General features: G+C 39.1%; 1 protein-coding gene across 1 annotated transcript; it reads left to right on the forward strand.

Moving 5' to 3' along the window:
• Positions 1-519: 519 nt before the first annotated feature.
• Positions 520-20066, forward strand: TTPA (alpha tocopherol transfer protein). Its single transcript, XM_082046319.1, has 5 exons — positions 520-2342; positions 10717-10870; positions 12182-12375; positions 15091-15201; positions 17214-20066. The coding sequence occupies exons 1-5, from the start codon at positions 2148-2150 to the stop codon at positions 17391-17393; spliced, it is 834 nt and encodes a 277-aa protein (XP_081902445.1). The 5' UTR covers positions 520-2147; the 3' UTR covers positions 17394-20066.
• The last annotated feature ends 92 nt before the right edge of the window (positions 20067-20158 follow it).

Genomic DNA, 20158 nt, shown 5'->3' on the forward strand with positions numbered 1-20158 from the left:
AACAGCTCCTACTGCCTGACCTTTCTGAACTTAGAATCATAGAATCATTTAGCTTGGAAAAGACCTTTAAGATCATGAAGTCCAAACATAAACCTTAACATTGCCAAGATCACCACTAAACCATGTCCATACATATACATATACATATATAAAATGTACATGTATGTGATTTTACAGTCAAATATAGTTGCCCACATAACCCTTGAACACTTGCCACAGAAGACCTGTTAAAGTTATGATATTGCTATCACACAGATGTAAAGTTTCTGCTGAAGAAGGGAAAATTCTGGCTGTTTGGGAAGTCTGTTTGTCACAGGAACATACCAAAATGGAACATCTATGAGATATTGCCACAATTTCAGGTCTTTGTTGCAGTAATTATCATAGTCCAAGGACACAAGCAAGGCAAAGTTTACAAACAGGCATATTTTATTTAGACAGAGCTTTCAGGCACTTGAGCACTTTTCCACATGTAATTAAACAAAACAAAAGCTTTACCTACAAGTCTCATCTTGCAACAGGTCTTAATTGCTGTGGTGAAGAATCAAGTATTCAACATGTTGGCTCCTCTGTGTGAAGCCCTGATGATATCACATCTTCACTGTCAGAGACAGGAGCTCTCATTACTGTAACAAATTCAGGATGACTCATGGAATTTTTGATACAAACTTTAAATTTACAGATATTTTTGTAACTCAGTCTTGAGGGAAATCTCTGAAACCATTAGTAAACTAACTTGGGTCAAATATGCAGCCAAATCGTAATCTCAGTTTTGTAGATGAACTAGTTAAAAACTATGAGTGCTCAGCTGAAGAGTGTAATAAAAAGTATCTGTCTTTTTCCCACCCTTTTTGTTTTTACATACAACCCCCTAAGTTGTAAGAATACTGGGATGGCAAAACTAAGTGCTCAAAAATTAGGAAGGGGTGTTTGAAGCAATGTATGACCCTGCTGTGATACCCCTTTGTCCTGCCACCTGTGGTTGGGTTTCGCGTTTGAGTGCCATTTTTCCCATAGAGGCTCTGTCCAGAAACAACCTGCTGTTACTGCCCTCTCCACATTCTGGTTTGTTTCTTCTTTTATTTCCAGCTTGCTTTTTCTTCTCATTCTAGGGCAGGTCCATACTTCATCACACCTTCCTCCTGCCCACTGTTCTATGTGTCCACCTCTTGACTGCTCCACCTCTTTCTCAATTTTTATCCTTTGCTGCAACACTTTGCTCCTGCAGACTTGTTGTTCCTGTTCAGTCCCTTGAGTCCCTGCTTTCAATTATTTTTTTGGGGCGGGCATGATTATTCGCAATCCTCCCACTCTTCACCTGCATGCTTTTAGTTGGGCAGATTTTTTCACATTTGTAAAATGAAGGAGGATACCTGTACACATTTCAGCAGTATGTAACAGTCCAAGACATGGCTAGATATGACCAAAATTCCTATCAAAACATAAGGAAGTATTAAATGTACATGTAGAAAGCCAGAGGAGAAGGTTATCTAGAACAAAGTTTTGTAAACCTTTTAATCAGCCTAAGTGTGCCTCATAAATTGCATGTTAAATGAAGCAGGACTTTTTGCATATGTAGGCCAGACATCTCAAAAGAAACCCAATCAAAGGAAAAGGTTACAATAAAAATACTAATAGAACAATTAACCCTTCACCTTCAATAACTGAACTCACTGCTGGGCAGCAAAGCTGGACTAAAGTTGAATTCAATATCATCATCTTTTCTCCAGGTAGAGTGGATATATTTCTATTACTGCACACTCATGCTGGGGATTCGGTGCTCCAAGGCGGTTTTCCACCAAGACCGACCTCCCCTCTGCACGGCAGTTCCCAGCTGCAATGGAGTTGCAGCTTTTTGGCTATTTAGTATCTGAAGATGGCTTATTTTCCCCTAAGGGGAAGGCCACCATCTGTAGCGCTTTCCAGCAGCCTGGGACGACCCGCCTGCAGCGGGCGGTGCGGGCAGCCGCGGACCCCGCCCGGGCACCAGCGCGGCGGGGCCGGGCCCTGGGGTGCCCCCGCCGTGCGGCCGCCCCACGCCGGGGCCGGCCCACTCCACTCCTGTCCCTCCGGGGCGGAGCAGGGGCAGGGAGGCAGCGGGGCCGAACGGGGCCGTCGCCTCAGAGCCGTCCGGCGGCGGCAGCGGGATGTCGCGGGGGCCGCCGGGCGCGGGGCACCCCAACGACCTGCCCGACCACGCTCCGCGGGTGCGCAGCGCCATCGCCGAGCTGCGGCAGCGGGCGGAGGCAGAGCCCGGGCAGCGCTGGCCGCAGCCCCTCTCCGACTCCTTCCTGGTGAGGTTCCTGCGCGCCCGAGACTTCCACCTGGACCTGGCTTGGAGGGTAAGGAGGGCCGGGGGAGCGGGGCTGGGGAGCTGCCGCCCTTCGCTGCGGAGGAGGCGGCGGTGACCCCTGTGGCCCGGCCCGGGGCCGTTCCAGCCGCCTGCTCGCACCTGGCCCCGCACCCCGCGGCCTGCGGGGGTCTCGCCTCGGGCCCCGGGGATGCCGCGGCACTAGGGCGGCGGGCAGGCCGAGCGGGGCGTCGGGGGGTTTTTGCTGGGGGCGGACGGAGACGGGCGCGGGTCGGACAGGGCCAAGCAGGGACTTTCAGGGTGTAACTAATTGCTGGTCACGCAGCGCGGTGCCGTATAATAGTGCGGTCTGGTGGTTGGCATTGTGTAGCCTTGATGGGGTAATGTGAAGGTTATGGTAGGTGTGGTACGGTCACGTAACTTAGAGGTTGCGGTAAGTGTGGCACTGTCACAACTCCGATCAGGAAACGTTATCATTTAAAGGACATCCTTTTCAGGCTCAGGTTACTTGTTACTGGTAATGATACTGGTTTCACTACAGATTTATAATTACTCTAACATAAAGCTATGAATAAAAATTTAGTTTCTCTTGGAGTATGGTCATTTACAACACTCCTTTCAGTAAGTTTTGGTACTCTTCTGGCTGTTTGTATGGTGATTATCTTTGCTGTACAGACAGTGTGTACATATTTTTAATATCCAAAGGTACAAAGTGTTATTAGTTGTTTCTTTTTTTACAGAAAGATTGACAAGTACTAACCATTCTGAACAGAAAGTACTTCCAAATCTCCCCAGGGCAAAAGCATTTCTTAACTTGTGCCAACTGGAAGCTGTATTTCAGTGGAATTTGGTGTTGATGACACAGCATTGCCCAATAGATCTCACATTTTAGTTTTTGAATTCTCTGTACTGTAGATTTTCCAAGTTTAGTCACCATAAGAGAAGATTGTTTGCATATGGATATATTGCAAGATCAGGGTAGCTAAACAAGAACACGAGAAATTGAATTAAGCCCATAATAATAATTAGCTTTTTAAATACATTTTGTGTTCTTTTCATTTGGGTTGTGAGATTTATGTGACAGCTTTAAACCTGTCCTCCTCAGCAGAAAAACTAGTAAGTCAAGTCAGACTCCTTTGAGATATGGACCTTACTTTTGCTTGATGTTCATGACGTTGTTTATATCAGATGTGCATTAACAATTATAGGACTGTGCCTGTTTTTCTTTCCTAATGAAAGCCATTTTGTTTTCTTGTATTCCCTGCTTCCAAAAAGTAGGGCTTAATGAAGATAATATGCACGCCGAATATTCACTCCTAATTACATTACAATTGGTTGTTATTGATAATTCTGTAGACAGGACAGTGGCACTTCAGAACTTGGCCCGTACGTTTCTCCACTTTCTTGTGATTAATTCTGAGTTATGTTGTAGGTAAGAATTATTCTACAAGGAACAAAGGGATATCTCTAGATCAGCTTCCCTTGTCCCTGACATCAACTAGGAATATTATACAGTGGACACAAACAGGTCCAGGAAATTTCTGAAGGATGTTAAAGACAACTTCTTGGTGCAGGTACTAAGGGAGCTAACTGGCAAAGGTGCCCTCCTAGATTTATTTTTTGTAAATAGAGGGAGACTCGTGGGCAAAGTGGTGGTTGGTGGCTGTCTTAGACACAGTGACCACAAAGTAGTTGAGTTTCAAATAGTTGGCAACAGGAGAAAAACCCTCAGCAAAACTTCAACCCTGGATCTGGGGAAAGCAGACACAGGGCTGCTGAAGGAGCTCGTCAGTAAGGTCCCCTGGGAATCTGCTTTTGAAGGTACTGGGGTCCATGAATGCTGGCCTCTTTTCAAGAGCCATCTCTTTAAAAGTGCAGGAGCAGGCAATTCTGAAGTGTTACAAGTCAAGCAAGTGGAGAAGAAGGCTAGCTTGGCTGAGCAGGGAACTTTTTCTAGAACTTTGTTGGAAAGGGAAAGTGTATGGACGTTGGAAACAAGGACAGGAGACACAGGAGGACTGTGAAGATGCTGTTCACCACTGTAGGGAGAAAATTAGTGCAGCCAAATCTCGATGAGAGTTCAAGCTGGCCAGTATTGTGAGGGGCAACAAAAAGAACTTTTAAAAATATGTTAATAGCAAAGGGAGAATCAGAGATAACATTGATCCATTGCTTGATGAGGTCGGTCACCTCACAAATAGGGATACAGACAAAGCGAAAATGATACCTTCTTCGCCTCTATCTTCAACACTGATGATGGGGCCTGGGACCCCCAGAACCTTGTGGTGGAAGACTGACTGGGGGGATGACAAACTCCCAGATGACCCTGAACTTGTTTGAGACTTGCTGCTCAAGCTGGATGCACATAAATCTATGGGGCCTGATGGGGTTCATGACAGGGTACTGCAAGAGCTGGCTGATGTTATTGGGGGACCTCTCTCCATTGATTTTCAATGGTCTTGGGACTCTGGAGACGTGCCAGTTGACTGGAAGCTGGCAAATGTCCAATTTTCAAGAAGGGTAAGAAGGAAGATTCTGTTAATTACAGGTCTGTCAGTCTCACTTCAGTGCCTTGTAAAGTTATGGAGAAGGTTATTCTGGGAGTTACTGAAAAACACTTGAGAGACAATGCAGTCCTTGGTCATAGCCGGCATGGGTTCACGAGGGAAAGTCCTGCTTAACCAACTTAATTTCCTTTTATGACAAAGTCACCCATCTAGTTGACCAAGGGAAGCCAGTGGGTGTGGTAGTTATGGATTTTACCAAAGCTTTTGATACTGTCTCTCACAGTATCCTTCTGGATAAATTGTCCAGCACCCAGCTAGTCCATAATATATTGGGTGAGCAATTGGCTGACTAGTTGGGCTCTAAGAGTAAATGAGGTTACATCAGACTGGTGGCCAGTCACCAATGGTGTTCCCCAGGGCTTGATTTCAGGGCCGGTGCTCTTTAATGTTGTTATAAATTATCTGGATGCAGGAATCAAATATACGTTAATTAAGTTTTCCGATGCTACTAAACTAGGAGGAGCTGTGGTCTTCCTTGAGGGCAGAGAGGCCTTACAGAGGGATCTGGATAGACAGAGAGTTGGGAAATCACCAACTGTATGAAAGTTAGCAAGAGCAAGTGCAGAATTCTCCACGTGGGATAGGATAATCTTGGTCATATGTACAAAGTGGGGGATGAGAGGCTGGAGAGCAGCCTTGCGGAAAGAGATCTGGGGGTTTGGGTTGATGGCAAGTTGGTTATGAGTCAACAGTGTGCCCTTGCAGCCAAAAGGGCCAACTGTGTCCTGGGGTGCATCAAGCACATCACAGCTAAACAGTCAGGGGAGATGATTGTCCCACTCTATGCTGCACTGGTGCAGCCCCACCTCAAGTACTGTGTGCAGTTTTGGGTGCCTCAAAACAAGAAGGACATCAGACTATTACAGTGTATCCAGAGGAGGGTGACCAAGATGGTGACAGGTCTTGAGGGCAAGACTTATGAGGAGTAGCTGAGGTCACTTGGTCTGTTCAGCTTGGAGAAGAGAAGGCTGAGGGGTGACCTCATTGCAGTCTACAGCTTCCTCAAAGAGGGCAGTGGAAGGGGAGGTGCTGGTCTCTCTCTGGTGACCAGCTATAGGACACGAGGAAATGGGATGAAGCTGCATCAGAGGAAATTCAGATTGGGCATTAGGAAAAGTTTCTTCACTGAGAGGGTGGTCGGAACAGGCTCCCCAGGGAAGTGGTCATGGCACCAAGCCTGTCAGAGTTCAAGGAGAATCTGGATGATGCTCTTAGTTGTATGGTGTAGTTTTAGGTTAGATCCTTCTGGGTCCCTCGCAACTTTCAGATATTCTATGATTCTATGACTAATCTTCAGGAGTGTGGAATCTAAGCTAGGTTAAGAGATGGAGTCTACAAAGTAACACATTTCCTATACCCTGCTTGAGAATCATTCCTCTGGGTCTGGGGACCTGCTTTAGAAAAATTAAGTCTTTTTAGAATCTCTTTAGAATTTCTGGATCTCCACAGATGCTAAGTTTCTAAATTTCTTGTCTGGAACCTTCTTTGAACTAAGAGATTCTGCTGTTCAAAATCCACCTGTGTTTAATCTTTCCATCTAGAATTTCAGGTTTCCAAATGCTGTAGCTACTTTTACTTAATCTTCCATATACCACTTTACACTGATTTCTAGGTTATTTCTCTTACGGCATGGGAAGAAGACAAGAAACATTTAAAAAAGGAAAAAGGAATGTGTTTATCTGAAATCAGTATATTAAGGCCCAAGAGACTTATTGTGCAAAAATCTATGGTGGTCATAAGATTAATTTTCATCTAACCCAAGTCTGACCTCATGCAGAGGTTATGTTAGTACTTCATCCTAGACAGAGCCCTCCTGTCATCAGTCTAAACAATGTCTGCTCCCTCCTGTGCTGGTTAAATGTTGCATCTCAGTTTGGAGTCCAGATTGATACAGTTCTCTTTTTGCCAACTGGGTTTCTGTGTCCTGCTGCATAGTACTTGTAAAGCAGCTAAGGGATAATGGAAGTTTTGTGGCTCTGTCAATGTTTATAACCAAAGGTCTTGAAGCTTTTGTCAAGCATCTTTCTTGGTATGGGCTTATACTTAGACTTAAATATGAATTAAGTGGCAACAGAGCAAACTGTTTCTTGATGCATCCCTGGTTATTACTTGACACAGATTTATCTGAATGTTGACATCTCAGAAATGTTAGCTTAACAGAGAAACAAGGCCACGGGTCTCCATTAAATGTGCTCAAGCTATGGCTTTATATACCCCTTTTTAATATACCAGCTATGTATATATGTTTGACTTTATTATTGTGATCAAAAACACTGTCACTTGGATTCAGTAGTGATATGTGAAATCTGGAGAACTGGCATCTCCTTTCCTCCCTAAATCTTTTTGCCTAGTGCATTTTACTACGTCCTCGTGTTATATCCCACAACTCTTGTATAAGGCTAATTCTCAGTGACTTGGGGATACTGTCTTTTTGTACTTGAAATAGATTATACTCTGGGGAAAAGAATGAAAATCTTTAAATTCAATAAAAATGCAACATCGAAACTCTATGCCAAGAGATGTTTTCATAACATACCACTTAGACTTTTGTAAACATTGGTTTTATGGCACTCAAAATTGCCTAAATATCTGAGATCCTTTTAGGAGTTCTGATAAATACAAAGGTATATAGCCAGACTTTGTCTTTTCTCCGCATTTGACTTACGGAGGAATCAAGACTTCCTAGTGTGTTGCACTGCTTAGAGTAACTGATGTACAAGAAGGATTGTTTTCCATAAGTCAAACATACTGCCAAGTCGCAGGCATTATTTCTGAGGATCTTCACATTGTTCAAATATAAATAGCAAGTTTAAGTCAATTACTTGGCTGCTTTTCTTCCATTAATACAGAGGGGTTTCACAGAAAGGATGGAAAAGCCCCTATTAGGCTCTCTGGCTGACTGTTGAGAAAACACAAATCAGTCAGCCAGTCTTCCCTTTGTGCTAAGTCCAGTCTGTAAACTGACATGAGCCAGTCTTCTTCCAACTGTCAAAGAGATATTGCATGTGGAACTGGGAAAGTTCTATGTCTCTGTAATAATATTTTAAATTTTGTGTCTGTGTATACCATATGTTTAAATTCTGTGTAGCTATATACACATAATTAAAAAAAAAAAAAGAAAAAAATACCCAAAGGTGTGTGATTATGTACATATATATATATCTCTTTATATTCTAAAGTCTGAGCTGTTGGTTTCTTCTTCAGAGATTGCCAAAACATTTTTTTCCTAAACATCATGTGCATTGGTACAACTGCTGACACAGAGGCCTAATTCTGTCTAGCATCCTCGTTAATATGAAAAAATAGTTAACAACAATGAAAAAATGTACATATACAAATACATTGGTTTCTGTAACAAGCATGTGGTTTTCTAGTTCTTTTAATTCTAAGTAAAGTACTAGGTTCACTTTGTTTTGTAGCACATGAATTTTGGATTAATCAGTAACTTTATCATCTCTGATGTTCAGAAATCTGGAACTATCCCCAAAAGACCTCAGGAAAAAAACTTCTTAATTAATGTTTAACTCCAGACACTGGAGTTTTTCATCCAGCTTTCTCCATTTATAGAGTTATCTTGCATCTATTTTCAGGTGCTGATCAAATGCTAGGTAGGTTATTCAGTTTGTAAACACAGATAATTATATATTGAGATGTTTTCCCTGTGTTAAAAGTATGAGACGTATTTTATACTAGGTAATGAGTGTTCCTGTTTATCCTGATATTAGGTTGATTCATCTTCTATATCCAGACTGGTTGTTATGTATAATATTTCTGTTTGTGTCTGTGTGTGACCTGAGTATGTCCAGCTGCTAAGAAAGGGATTGTTTACATAAATGAAAATTTACAGAATATGTCCCAAAACTAGTTGTAGATGCTATGGAAGATTATCTGATGCTAACCTTTACTTCAGCGCTAAATCAGTTCAGGTAATTAGATTAGGTTTTCAAAATCTGAGACCCCTTTAGCACTTCCTGGCTTTCTGGCCAAGGGAAATATGTTTGGAGCTTAGCCATGTCACTTGTCTATGTCAAAAGATGCACCACTTGCCCACGTCACAGAAGGTGTCAGAAGTATTCCAACCACATACTTATTCCTTAATGGACTCACCAGTAGGTAAATTATGTCTTCCGTAAGGATCTTGTGTGTGTCACAACCTGTGAACATCATTCCCTTTCCCCTGAGGTCCAGATTTCAAACATTTGCCTTTTCCAACTTGGAAAATGTAAATATTCACTAAAATGAGAAACTAACTATACTGACAAGATACAATTATTTAGAGGATTGAATTAACATATCATTTTTATTCTCACCTTGTTTTGGCAGGTAGTTCTTGAAAGAGTTGTTTAAAATATTTATGTAATTGTTAAGCAGGTTCATTAAGTTGTGGTATAAATGATTTTACAAGAAAAGTGGGAAAGAGTGAAGATATTTGCATAGTTGTTTTGAGCATGATTTTATGTTTTGCTGCTGTTTAACGGTCTGTATTTGAAAGACCGAGGAAAAGAACATAATATGTTGACAGTGCCGTCTGGTTGGCACAAAGTGGTTGGGATTGCTCAAACAGTGCCCTTTACAGAGAGTCACATAATAACAGAGTGAGATAATCAGAGTACCTAATCAGGCCTGTGTTTGAAATCATAGTGAATTTCTATTCTACAAATTAACTTTTTTTTCCTACTATGCCCTCTCCCCATCCCCTACCTGGCCTTTTTTATCTGTTTGGTTTTAAGTTGGCCTAGACAAACTGATTTAACGCAGTCAAAAGCCTTCTAGTAAATTTCTCCTAGTGGCTAAATGTTTCTTTCTATAGTGTATGGTTTAGGATGAGGCTTTTATCAACTTTCTGATTGCCAAATCAAATGGGATTCTAGTGTGACAGATTAACTTTTTTGGTTTTGTACCTATAAATACATATTTATAGGTGCTATTTCCATGAGGGATATAGATAATTTCTGAGCAGTATATCTTCTATTTGTAGTAAATTCTGCTGACAAACAGTAGTGCCTTATAAATAATTTCCTCATCACAATTTATTTGAGAGACCTTCAAAATATTCCAAGACTTTCATCTGAGCAGAAAAGCCTTAAGCTGAAGAAAAAGTGCATGTTCTATGTGAAACAATACAAGAAACTTGAAAGCAGAGAGAAGGGTAAGAAATAAGACTAATTATCTAACATAAGCGTGCTATGAGGTACAGGGTGGTGAGTCTCAGGTCTCCCTCTAAGAGTCTGTAGGTATCAGCATAACAGATGCTGTGATGTTCCAAGGGATTAATTCAGTATCCACTGAGGTTCCTTCTGACCATTCTTTCTATGAAAATGATGAAGAAAATGGTGCTTACATAGATAAAGGAAATTTCTAATTTATATAAGGTTATGTTTTATTAGTTGGAGCTGACAGTTCTTTTAACTCAAATGCTTCTGTTGTGAAATACGGAGTAATTGAGAAATGAATAAAAATTAATTTCTGTTAATACAAATTAACAGAAATAGAGGACTGTTGGTTGATGCTTTCATTGTGGTGAACCCATTTAATCTGTAAAACGGTGCTGAGGGTCTGGTGGGGTTTTGCCGTTTGATGAAACACAGTAACAATTTGAGAGGCTAGCTTGTGCATGCTACCTTTGAGATTTAAACCTACATTTCAGTTTGTTGAAACGAGTCACTTAAAAAATTCTGATTCTCATAGCTCCATTGAAGGTCTCGGATTAGAAGTCTAAACTGTAGCTACTTAGGAAATTTTAATCCAAAATCTGTATTACTTGCTGTAGCTATTTTTTAACTGTGCTTTTCATGTAATGCCTGATGGCTATCTGCCATCTACATTTATTTTTTCCAGTTATTGAAGAATTACCAGAAGTGGAGAATTGAATGCCCAGAAATAAGTGGAGATTTAAACCCATCTTCTGTTCTTGGTCTTTTGCAAGCTGGGTATCACGGACTCCTGAGATCAAGGGACCCACATGGAAGCAAAGTTCTAATATACAGAATTGGTGAGTGACAAAATTGCTTGGACCCATTTCACACCTACCTCTGGAAGTGATGGTTTTGGGTTTTTTTGTCATTTTTTATTTGTTTGTTTTTGGGGTTTTATCTCTTTCATTTGTTTGTTTGTGGCTTAGTTTTTAATTATCACAATTTGAGCAGCAAAATACACGCATTTTATGGGTAATATCAGAACATCTTAACTAGTATGGTAACGTTTATGTTTCCTGTTAGAAATACCTTTACATTAATATAAAACTGAGTTTATTGAGCTGTAACAGCTATATCACTTGACTTAAATACTGTTTTGGCTAAACCTGTACAGTCCTTTATGGATAATGTATTTCCTTTTCAGTGGAGTTCTTGTCTGCATAAAAACAAACAAACAAACAAACAAAACTCTTGAGGTTAAACCCCTAATACTTGCAAGAAGTGTGGTTATTTGGGTCTGAGTGTCCCAATAATTATTTGTTTCTCTGCAAGTTTTCAAAGCCATGTGCTAAGACTCTGGTACTGGTGCACACAAAGCACAGAAGGGAGAGAACAGAAAAGAAGGTGTACACCTAGTCACATATCAATGGCCAGTTTAGATGTGGATTAAAATTTCACTGGGTTTTCACTGCTTAGATGTAGCCAAAGAGCCCTGTCTAACAACACTATGAAGATCCTTTGTTTCACACACTCCCAAAAGTCTTTAAAAAAGATGTAGTTAAATGGTCATGTGTTACCATATTTCTTTGTGCTTGTTTTAGACAGAGAAATTATTTTTTGCCAGCTTTTAAAGAATTGCTTTAATATCAGCTGGTCTAGCAGAAAATAATGTGTCTTTTTGCAAAGCTGTGTTCTCTGAAGATTTCATCTAGGGTTAAACTCATCCCATGTAATTCTTTGCTCAAGCCTCAGAAAAACACATGGAATTCACTGAATCTTGACAGAATTGCTGCACTGGACAAAAAAATATATTCATTGATTGGATTAATGATCTGCAGTTTCTGATAACATGATTGTTTGAATTAAGCTGTCAAGTCAAAACCTTGTACTGGAAGCTATGCCCATAGGTGGAACATACTACATTAAGTGGCATCTATTAATATAACTGTCTAGCATTAGGTGGTACTGTCTATAAAATAGTTCAAAAGATGAGTGGCAGAGCAGGCACACAAAATAACTTCTGTACTGGCAAATCTGTTTATTTCAGGACCTTTGATATTGCTGGTTACTTGTTGTTCCTGAGCAGCACATTAGTAGCAGTAACAAGGAAAAGTACAGGTGTATGTGCTGTCTTCATGGTAATGCAGTGCAGTCTATTTACTCCTCAGGACAATGGGATCCCAATTTATTTACGGCATACGATGTGTTTCGTGTAAGTCTTATCACATCTGAACTCATTGTAAAGGAGATTGAGACTCAGCGGAATGGAGTCAAGACAATCTTTGATCTGCAAGGGTGGCGATTTGCTCATGCATTTCAAATCAGCCCAGCAGTGGCCAAGAAAATTGCGGCTGTGCTCACAGTAAGTGTGACGTATTGCTTTATGGTTCTTCATTGCTATAACTCCCAATTTTTCATCTGTTTTAAGCTATGGTAAATTTTCCTTCTTTAGACCTTCTTAAAGTCTGTGCAGCTTGAAAGAACAAAATTTTAAATCCTCTAGAAGTCAGACAGCTCACGTACATGTTGTGCTTTATTTGCCTTAAAGCATGTTCTTGTGTAGCAGTAAATGTCCTTTAACGTCTGATGTTTTGTAAGAACTCCACTGATCTCTTACAACACAAGAATTTCATGAGTGTAAGATCAGATGAAGCCAAATTTTGTAAGGATCTGTGTTTGTTATCCTGTTTCGTCTCCTCTCTTCCATTCTTTTGTACATTAACTAAACATTTTAAAGCTTTTTTTTTTTTATTTCCTGAGACTCAGAGAAGGTCAGAAGCAGCATATGCTAAGAGTAGTTAAGAGTAAGATGGTACTGGCTTGTTATTGATATGGATGATGCTACTTAACCATCCAGCTGCTACCAACAGAATGAATAATGTTTATGTTCTGCTTGGTTTTACCCCCAATTTGAGCATTATTTTGTGCAATTTGCTGCTACTTCACCTCCTATTTTTCACAAAACTTCTAGGGACTTTACTGTCTTTAAGACTTGTTCCTCTCTGTCAAATTCAGTTGAACTTTACCAAGGGATTTGAGAGGAAAAAAAAAAAAAAAAACTAACAAAATTTAAAAAGGGGACAGAGAATTGTCAGGAAGGCTACAATGTAGTCCTATAATCCCGTTTTCCTTCAGAAGTTATGTTGAAAATCAGTAATAATAAAACTTTTAGCCTGTGATGTGGAAATTAGCCAGGGAGATAATCTCTTGCTCTGGTTTAGTAAGGTTTATATCTGAGGTTCAATCGAAGCTTAGTCATTGAATGAATATCATCAGAACTTCAGCTGTTCTTCCTTTTTGGTATCTACTGTAAAACTTCAGTGAAACCAGCAGGTATTCCCAACTTTTCACATCTAGAATAATAACTCTTGATGTTTGCATGATTCTGGGCCATATCTCATGAGAACAGGATGTGCGAGAGTGTTTCAGTTGACCTCTGAGCTAGTAAACAAGTTGCTAGTAATTTTTTAACCTTGAAATAGAGCAGAAAGGAAGAAGAACAGGATTTGAAATTACATCTAATGGTTTCAACCCATTATCTCAAACCAGGAAATTATTTGAATGTGATGTTTCCATCTTGATCTATTTCAGATTTGTTGCATGTTTTTCAAGCTTCTAATTTTTTATTATATAGCTATTGAAAAAAAAATGCAGAAACGCAGTGTTCTTTTCTAAGATGAGAAATAAGTGTAACTAATTTTTGTTTCAGATTCCTTTCATCATTTTAGCTGAGTTCATATATTCCACCTAGAGATTGTCTTAGTATTGTTCAATATGCTCAGAAGTAAAAATTAAGGAAGCATAGTTTCAACCTTGAGTTTTTCTTGAGAAATGTGTGTTGCAAATTACAATCCGGTATGAAGAAACATAAATTAATAGAAAGAAAATATGGACTAAGGAATGGAAACCATAGTAACATTATTAAGTGATATCACCTTGAAAAATCTGTTACCCCATGAAAAAACAAATTGTTTTGTGAAAAACATGATAGTAGACTTCAAATATATGACAACACATAGTAACATGCTGTAAACCTATAATCTGATAGTTTTAAGGTCTTTATCCTACATTAAAATCTAAAAGGAATTGCACTTAAGAAATGTGTAGGGTTTGTGTTTGTGTTTTTTTTGTTTGTTTGGGGTTTTTGTTTGGTTTTTTTTTTTTTTTTAATAAAATGATGCATGAAATAATGTGAGAAAAGCCACTGTACTAGTTGGGAAAACTGTGAGAAGTACCATTTTTATAGGCAGAAAACTAGTTGCAGAGGTGGTATTAGCTGGGATATGAATGTAAGCTATACTTTCCTCATGGCATAATGCTGTCTTTGAGCACTGCCATATTCTCTTTAAACTTGAAAAGGTCTGGGACTTCTAAATGAATCTTGAATGCAAGTAGAAGTATTTCATATTATAAAGACTGTATAGCATATATAATTTTTATTTTCATTATGACAGTAATCTTGGTGTAAATCTGAAGTTCTGGCTTGGGCAAATTCCCAGTAATTTCAAGGCTCTAAACTATATTTATAACATCTCTAAATTATATTTATAATTTATTTAACTTAAACTTAGTAGCCTCAGTGGTTTATATTTATATATATTTACGTATTATCATTCAGGTTGTGAATTACCAATTAGAACACATGGCTGGATAGCTTTTTTGGTAAATCAGCAGCAGAATCTCTTCTGTGAAAAACTGTACTTCTGAGGAAAGGCTGAGCACAAGCTTTGTGTACATTATTTATATGTAACTTGGTGAAGGTTTTCTTGTTTGTTTTTTGTTGTTTTGGGTTTGTGTTGTTTTTGCGTTTTTTTTTTTTTTTAGTAGCCTCTTCTCATACTGTTGTGGGTTTTTGTTGGTTTTATTGGTAGTTTTTTTCCTTCTAATGGGAGGAACAATATGTGATTTTCTAAGCATTTTTAGGACAGTGTAAACTAAGAGCACTCTGAAGTGAAGCAAGATCAGAAAGAGTGCTCCAACCTATGGACTAGATAGTTTTCACATATTTGACCTTAATAATAGAATATATTTAATAATACATTCCTTTTCTTTTGCTGTTTTTCATGTGTGTTGACAGGATTCCTTTCCTCTAAAAGTTCGAGGTATCCACTTCATTAATGAGCCTTTATTCTTCCACCCAGTCTACGCTCTAATTAAGCCTTTTCTCACTGAAAAAATAAAACAACGGGTGAGTGCACACAAGTATTCTTTCTGCTATAAAATTCCCACATGACAATCTGCAGCACTTCCATTAGACTCTGGTGCTTCTGAGCTCTGAAGAGTATAAATCATTTCTGAGTGTTAGTGCCATTTGGGCCTCCGGAAACTAATTGTAAAGCATTCTCAGTTACCAATAATGCCAGAGTTGTAAGTGGTAGCTGTTATCACCATGATAAGATAAAAACTGTGGTGACACAGAGAGGTTAAATGATTTGCTTGAGGTCACATAGCAATTCATCTGCAGGACTAGGAAGAAACAGATCCTGGATCTCCCAACACTCTGCCTATAAATGACAGTCAGATATTGTCACTGAACAGTGATGTTATGCTTCAAATTGTGCAGAATTAGTAGAAGACAACTTTTTAGTTCTGAAAGATCTGCAAAGGCACTTATGCACCAAAAATAGGTCAAGCTTAAGTTCAAAATTTCTTTACAAATAGCTTCTTAGTTGTTTTAGATTGTTTTGGATTTTTAAATCTTAAAACCCTGTTTGTGTTTGGATGCAAAAGCATGCCAAAATTCTAGAAGAATTCTGGGTATTGTAGCAGAGGAAGAATATTGGTGGTTTCAGCTGGCAGAAAAGGAAATACTGTGAAGTGTTAACAGCAGGAATAAGGTAAAAAGTAAGCAACACTGCCTGTTGTTATTCCCACTCTGCAGCCTCCTCTTTTCAGCACATGGATCTTGTGCATTCGCATTATCTACTGCTCACCAGGACAGTAAATCCAGATTTTTTTGGTCACTGTTATCTGTTAGTTGCCAATCCCCTTTTCCTAGCGTGTGTGTTTTGTTAGGGGAGAGAGGCAGGATTGTTTCTGCCAGCCTTGCACAGTCAGTCCCTCACTCTGGAAAGATGAAGAAACTGAGTGTTGTCCAGCAACCTGATGCTGTGGCCCTTCTTCTCGCACATTAATAGGTGTCAAATAAGCCCCTGTCACCTGTCCAGATCAGAATATCTCAGACTGGAACTCAAAAAGCAGAAAAGAGGGCAGATGGACAGTAAAGGCCTGAAAGAAAACAAATGAGATATCCCACTTCATGGAAAGGAGATTGGCTTGTCTCTGGCTTAGGGTTTCAGGTATGATCTGAAAAAAAAGCTCTAAGGGTCACTTCCACATACTTTAATAGGAATACTTATTCTTCACTTGTTATCTTACTACCTGAGGAGGAAGTGTTAGATAAAGGCAGCCAACTACTTTTTGAGTGCATATTCTTGTAATCTATGTGGAATAATAATTACAGAAAATTTTTGTCGGGTGTTAATAAGAGCCCTATACAAGTTTCTGACTGAAAGTCATGAACAAGTGTTCAAAATAGCTACAGTAAAGCAAGACAAGAAGAACCAAAAATGACAGTATTACAAGGGTTAAAGTGGAGGAGAAGTCCTAGATCTAATTTCAGCTGGAACTGAAACATAAGGACTGAGATCCAGATTCTTCTGAATATCCTTCTTGGCACATATCTGAACCTACATACATACTATGTAATGTTGTTTTTAAATAACGTGTGGCAGGACCAGATAGTAATGGCCAGGAGCCAAACACTGTTCTTTTCTTGGAAATGACTGAAAAAGAAGTACAAGAGAACTATTATGACAGGCCCAAACCCCATGGTTTAGCTCACCTCAGCTGTACGGATGTAGCGTGTTCCCTCACCCACGTCACTAAACCGGTCTGGAACAAGTGTGTGGCTGGTTTCAGCTCCTGTGCTTGCAGCTGTATAAAATGCAGTTCTCTGGTTGCAGTCCATGCTTCATCAAGCTGCAGATACTGAGCGGGTCAGAGTTTGAGCACCCGTGGGAAGCACACTCACATGGTGGTACTTTCTTCTTCATTTAAGGAGCTCATTATGAACAAGAACGCTTGTTTAGTCCAACTAAACTAGTGGCTTCGGCTCTTGCACTAAGTTTCTTTGCTGCCTGTTTTCACTCGGTAGTCTAGCATTCATACCCAAGTAACGCTTTTCATCTCTTGTTTTAGGTGTATATGCATGGAAGTAACTACATGCAGAGTCTGACCGAACATTTCCCAGTCAGCATTCTCCCACAGGAATATGGGGGGGAAGAAGTCTCCATTGAAGAGCTAGCCAAGGAATGGACTGATTTCATAATGGCATCTGCAGATTATCTTCATAGCATTTCTTTGATTGCACAGGAATAACCTTACTACAATATTATATCAATTCTTGAACAGTGGAAGTGGGATTAAGTGTAATATGAAATCTTTCATGTAAACTTGAAATCACTGTAAATGAAACCAGTATATCTTTGCAGGGTGCTGAGTATTAATTGACTGCACTTTTGTACTGACTGGAGTCTATCAGTATGTACGTCTGAAGAGATTTATGGATTCTGTATGTTTCCAATACTGTTTGTAATTGATTAACTGCTAAAAGCTGAATAGTGTGTTGGATATCAGAGACTGATACTGCTTCTGTTAAGTCTTTGGAGACAACTCATCTGTAATAGTGCAGTCCAGAACCTTATGCTTAGCTCTTGTATCTTGGTTTGTCACGATGATAGGATACAAAAAAGAACCAAATGTGAACCAGGCAGACTAGTTAGCTGTGGAAATAAGACTACAGGTCTCATTTACAAAGAGTGAAAAGAGGCTGCTTTTTGGACTGATTCTCAGGGAAAATGGCTGCTTTGTTAGTTTGAGTCAAATTGAAAATTAGTCAGCAACAGTGAAACATTTGTGCTAATCTTTGTGCTGCTTGTGCAATTCCCTTTTTGTGTTAACACAGTAATTACCCAATTTTATAGAGAAAGATAGGGAAAACACACCCCCATGTAGCTATTCTTCCAAGGACAGTATGAATCAGGAGAAGGAACTGGTGAGAGAGTCAACAACCTTGAAAACTCTGGTATCTTTCTTCCCAGAGCTACTGTCTATAGACAAGCTATATGCAGCTCAGATTATGATCACCTTTAATTCCTACTGTAGACCACTGCAGAGGTCAAGAGCGATTAGATGTTTGCAGTATCTATTTGTTTTGGAGGGTGAAGTAGATTATCTTTTGTAGGTCTGAACTTTAGAAGTATTTCTTCTGTGGGTTAAGGGCGCTTTCAGGTCACTTTGGACCTCAGTGTACGAGATGCTGGATATCTTCACTTTATTTTCAGAAAAGTAATTGGCAGCTCACCAGTCTATATCTTCTGTTGGGCACTGGAAGAAATTATTTTTAATTTCTGTTGAGCCCTCCTCTGTAGGGGTAATAAAAAAAAATCTGTCTTATTGAAAACGGATTTTTTTAAGGGACATGATTCAAATGTGAACATTGTATGTGTAGAAGCTATCATGTTACGTAGAAGCATCATGCTGCAATCCCCAGTATTCAATAACCTAAAACATAGTTTTACATTTATTTCAGGTTTTTGTTAAAAACTCTGTAATGCACCAACTGCTAGTGTTTGTTTACCCAATTTTTAGCTCTCCTGTAATAACCCAAGGGGTCTTTGCATTAGCATTATACATTTAAACATTCCATATGAATTTTCATATAAATGAATTCATAACAATTACCTTGTTTCTCAGGTGGCTAGAAATGCTAACTTTAGTTATTGTGGAATCTTTAGGACATTGGGATGTTATAATAATATATGCTTAGGGGAGAGAAATGAGACTATCCTATTAAGTCAGAAATGTCTTATTTTAGATTATGATTAATACTGCATTATTGCAGAAGCCATTGCAGGCTAACAAAGAATAGCAAGAGGAACAACTTTGAAAGGCCGATAGATTACTTGCTGGTTGTAGTTTCTTCTGTTGTGTTAAGGCCAATGCCAGATACAAAGTCCTTTACAGACTCACAAGGACTTCTTAAAGTTGTTGTTGTGGTTTTTTTTTGTTTTCTTTTGTTTTTCTTCCAACTCCCTCATTTTCTCAAGTGCATTTTTTATTCTTTCAGAACATCTTTGATATGGAGCTTAAATTTGAAGAAACACTTTTCAGATAGATTTTCATACATTCATATCTTTCTTATAGCTTTCTTTTTCTCAGATTGAACTATTTTGTGATATAAAAGCTCCTTAAATAGAGGAGTTCAGTGAAGTGCTAATTCTTCTTTATAAGAAAATAAACTAAGTAGTCAGGCATCTGGCAATTCCTCAAGTGTGTAAATCAAGTTCTAAATCATTTACAAACTGAAGAACTGAAGCTATTGTCTTAATTTTATGCTCCTTTGATTTTAATCCCGGAATGTAAACTACATAAAAGAATGAACTGTGTTTCAGTGAACAGGAAAACTCAAACTCTTCCTATGAACCCAGTCTTTAATCATTGCTGGTTTATGTAGCAGACTTAATTCGATTGTATATGCATATTCACATGGGCTAAATTTACTTGTTTTTTTAATCTTCATTTGGACTACACCAGCTCTATAAATATAATGTCCTAAATGTCTTCAAAAAGATTCTGAATCTATTATTAAATGGTAACCTGTTGGCATAAGACAGCAGGTAGAGCAGAGGTGCAGTTATTTGTCATAGACTGTTAATTATTTTTTAATCTTTACGTGTTATAAAGAAGGTAGGGACTTTATCTAAGGGACAATTGCGGTTGCTGCTGATAATGAGAGAAGATAATTAGGACATTTGCATAATGAATGGAAGAGGTAAGGGCTTTGAGCTGCAGAGTCAGCAAAATACAACAGTAAAAATCTCCAAGTGCATTATTCATCTCTAAGAAAATCAGGAGTGCCTCTAAAAAAAGCAAGCTGCTGTTAAATGATGCAAATATAATTTACTACTGACTATGCACAGTGCAATGCAGAACGTTTTTAATTTTTTTACGTATTAATATCATTATATTAATAAACGTTTTCTAGTCGAACCAGTCTCATCTGTCACTTTCTAATGATCCAAGCGTTACTTTTCCCGAGCAGTGAGACGGGGCCTCAGCAGGGCCGAGACCACCTCCTCCCC

Source organism: Streptopelia decaocto (assembly GCF_964273445.1).
Source record: "Streptopelia decaocto genome assembly, chromosome: 2".
NCBI lineage: Eukaryota > Metazoa > Chordata > Aves > Columbiformes > Columbidae > Streptopelia > Streptopelia decaocto.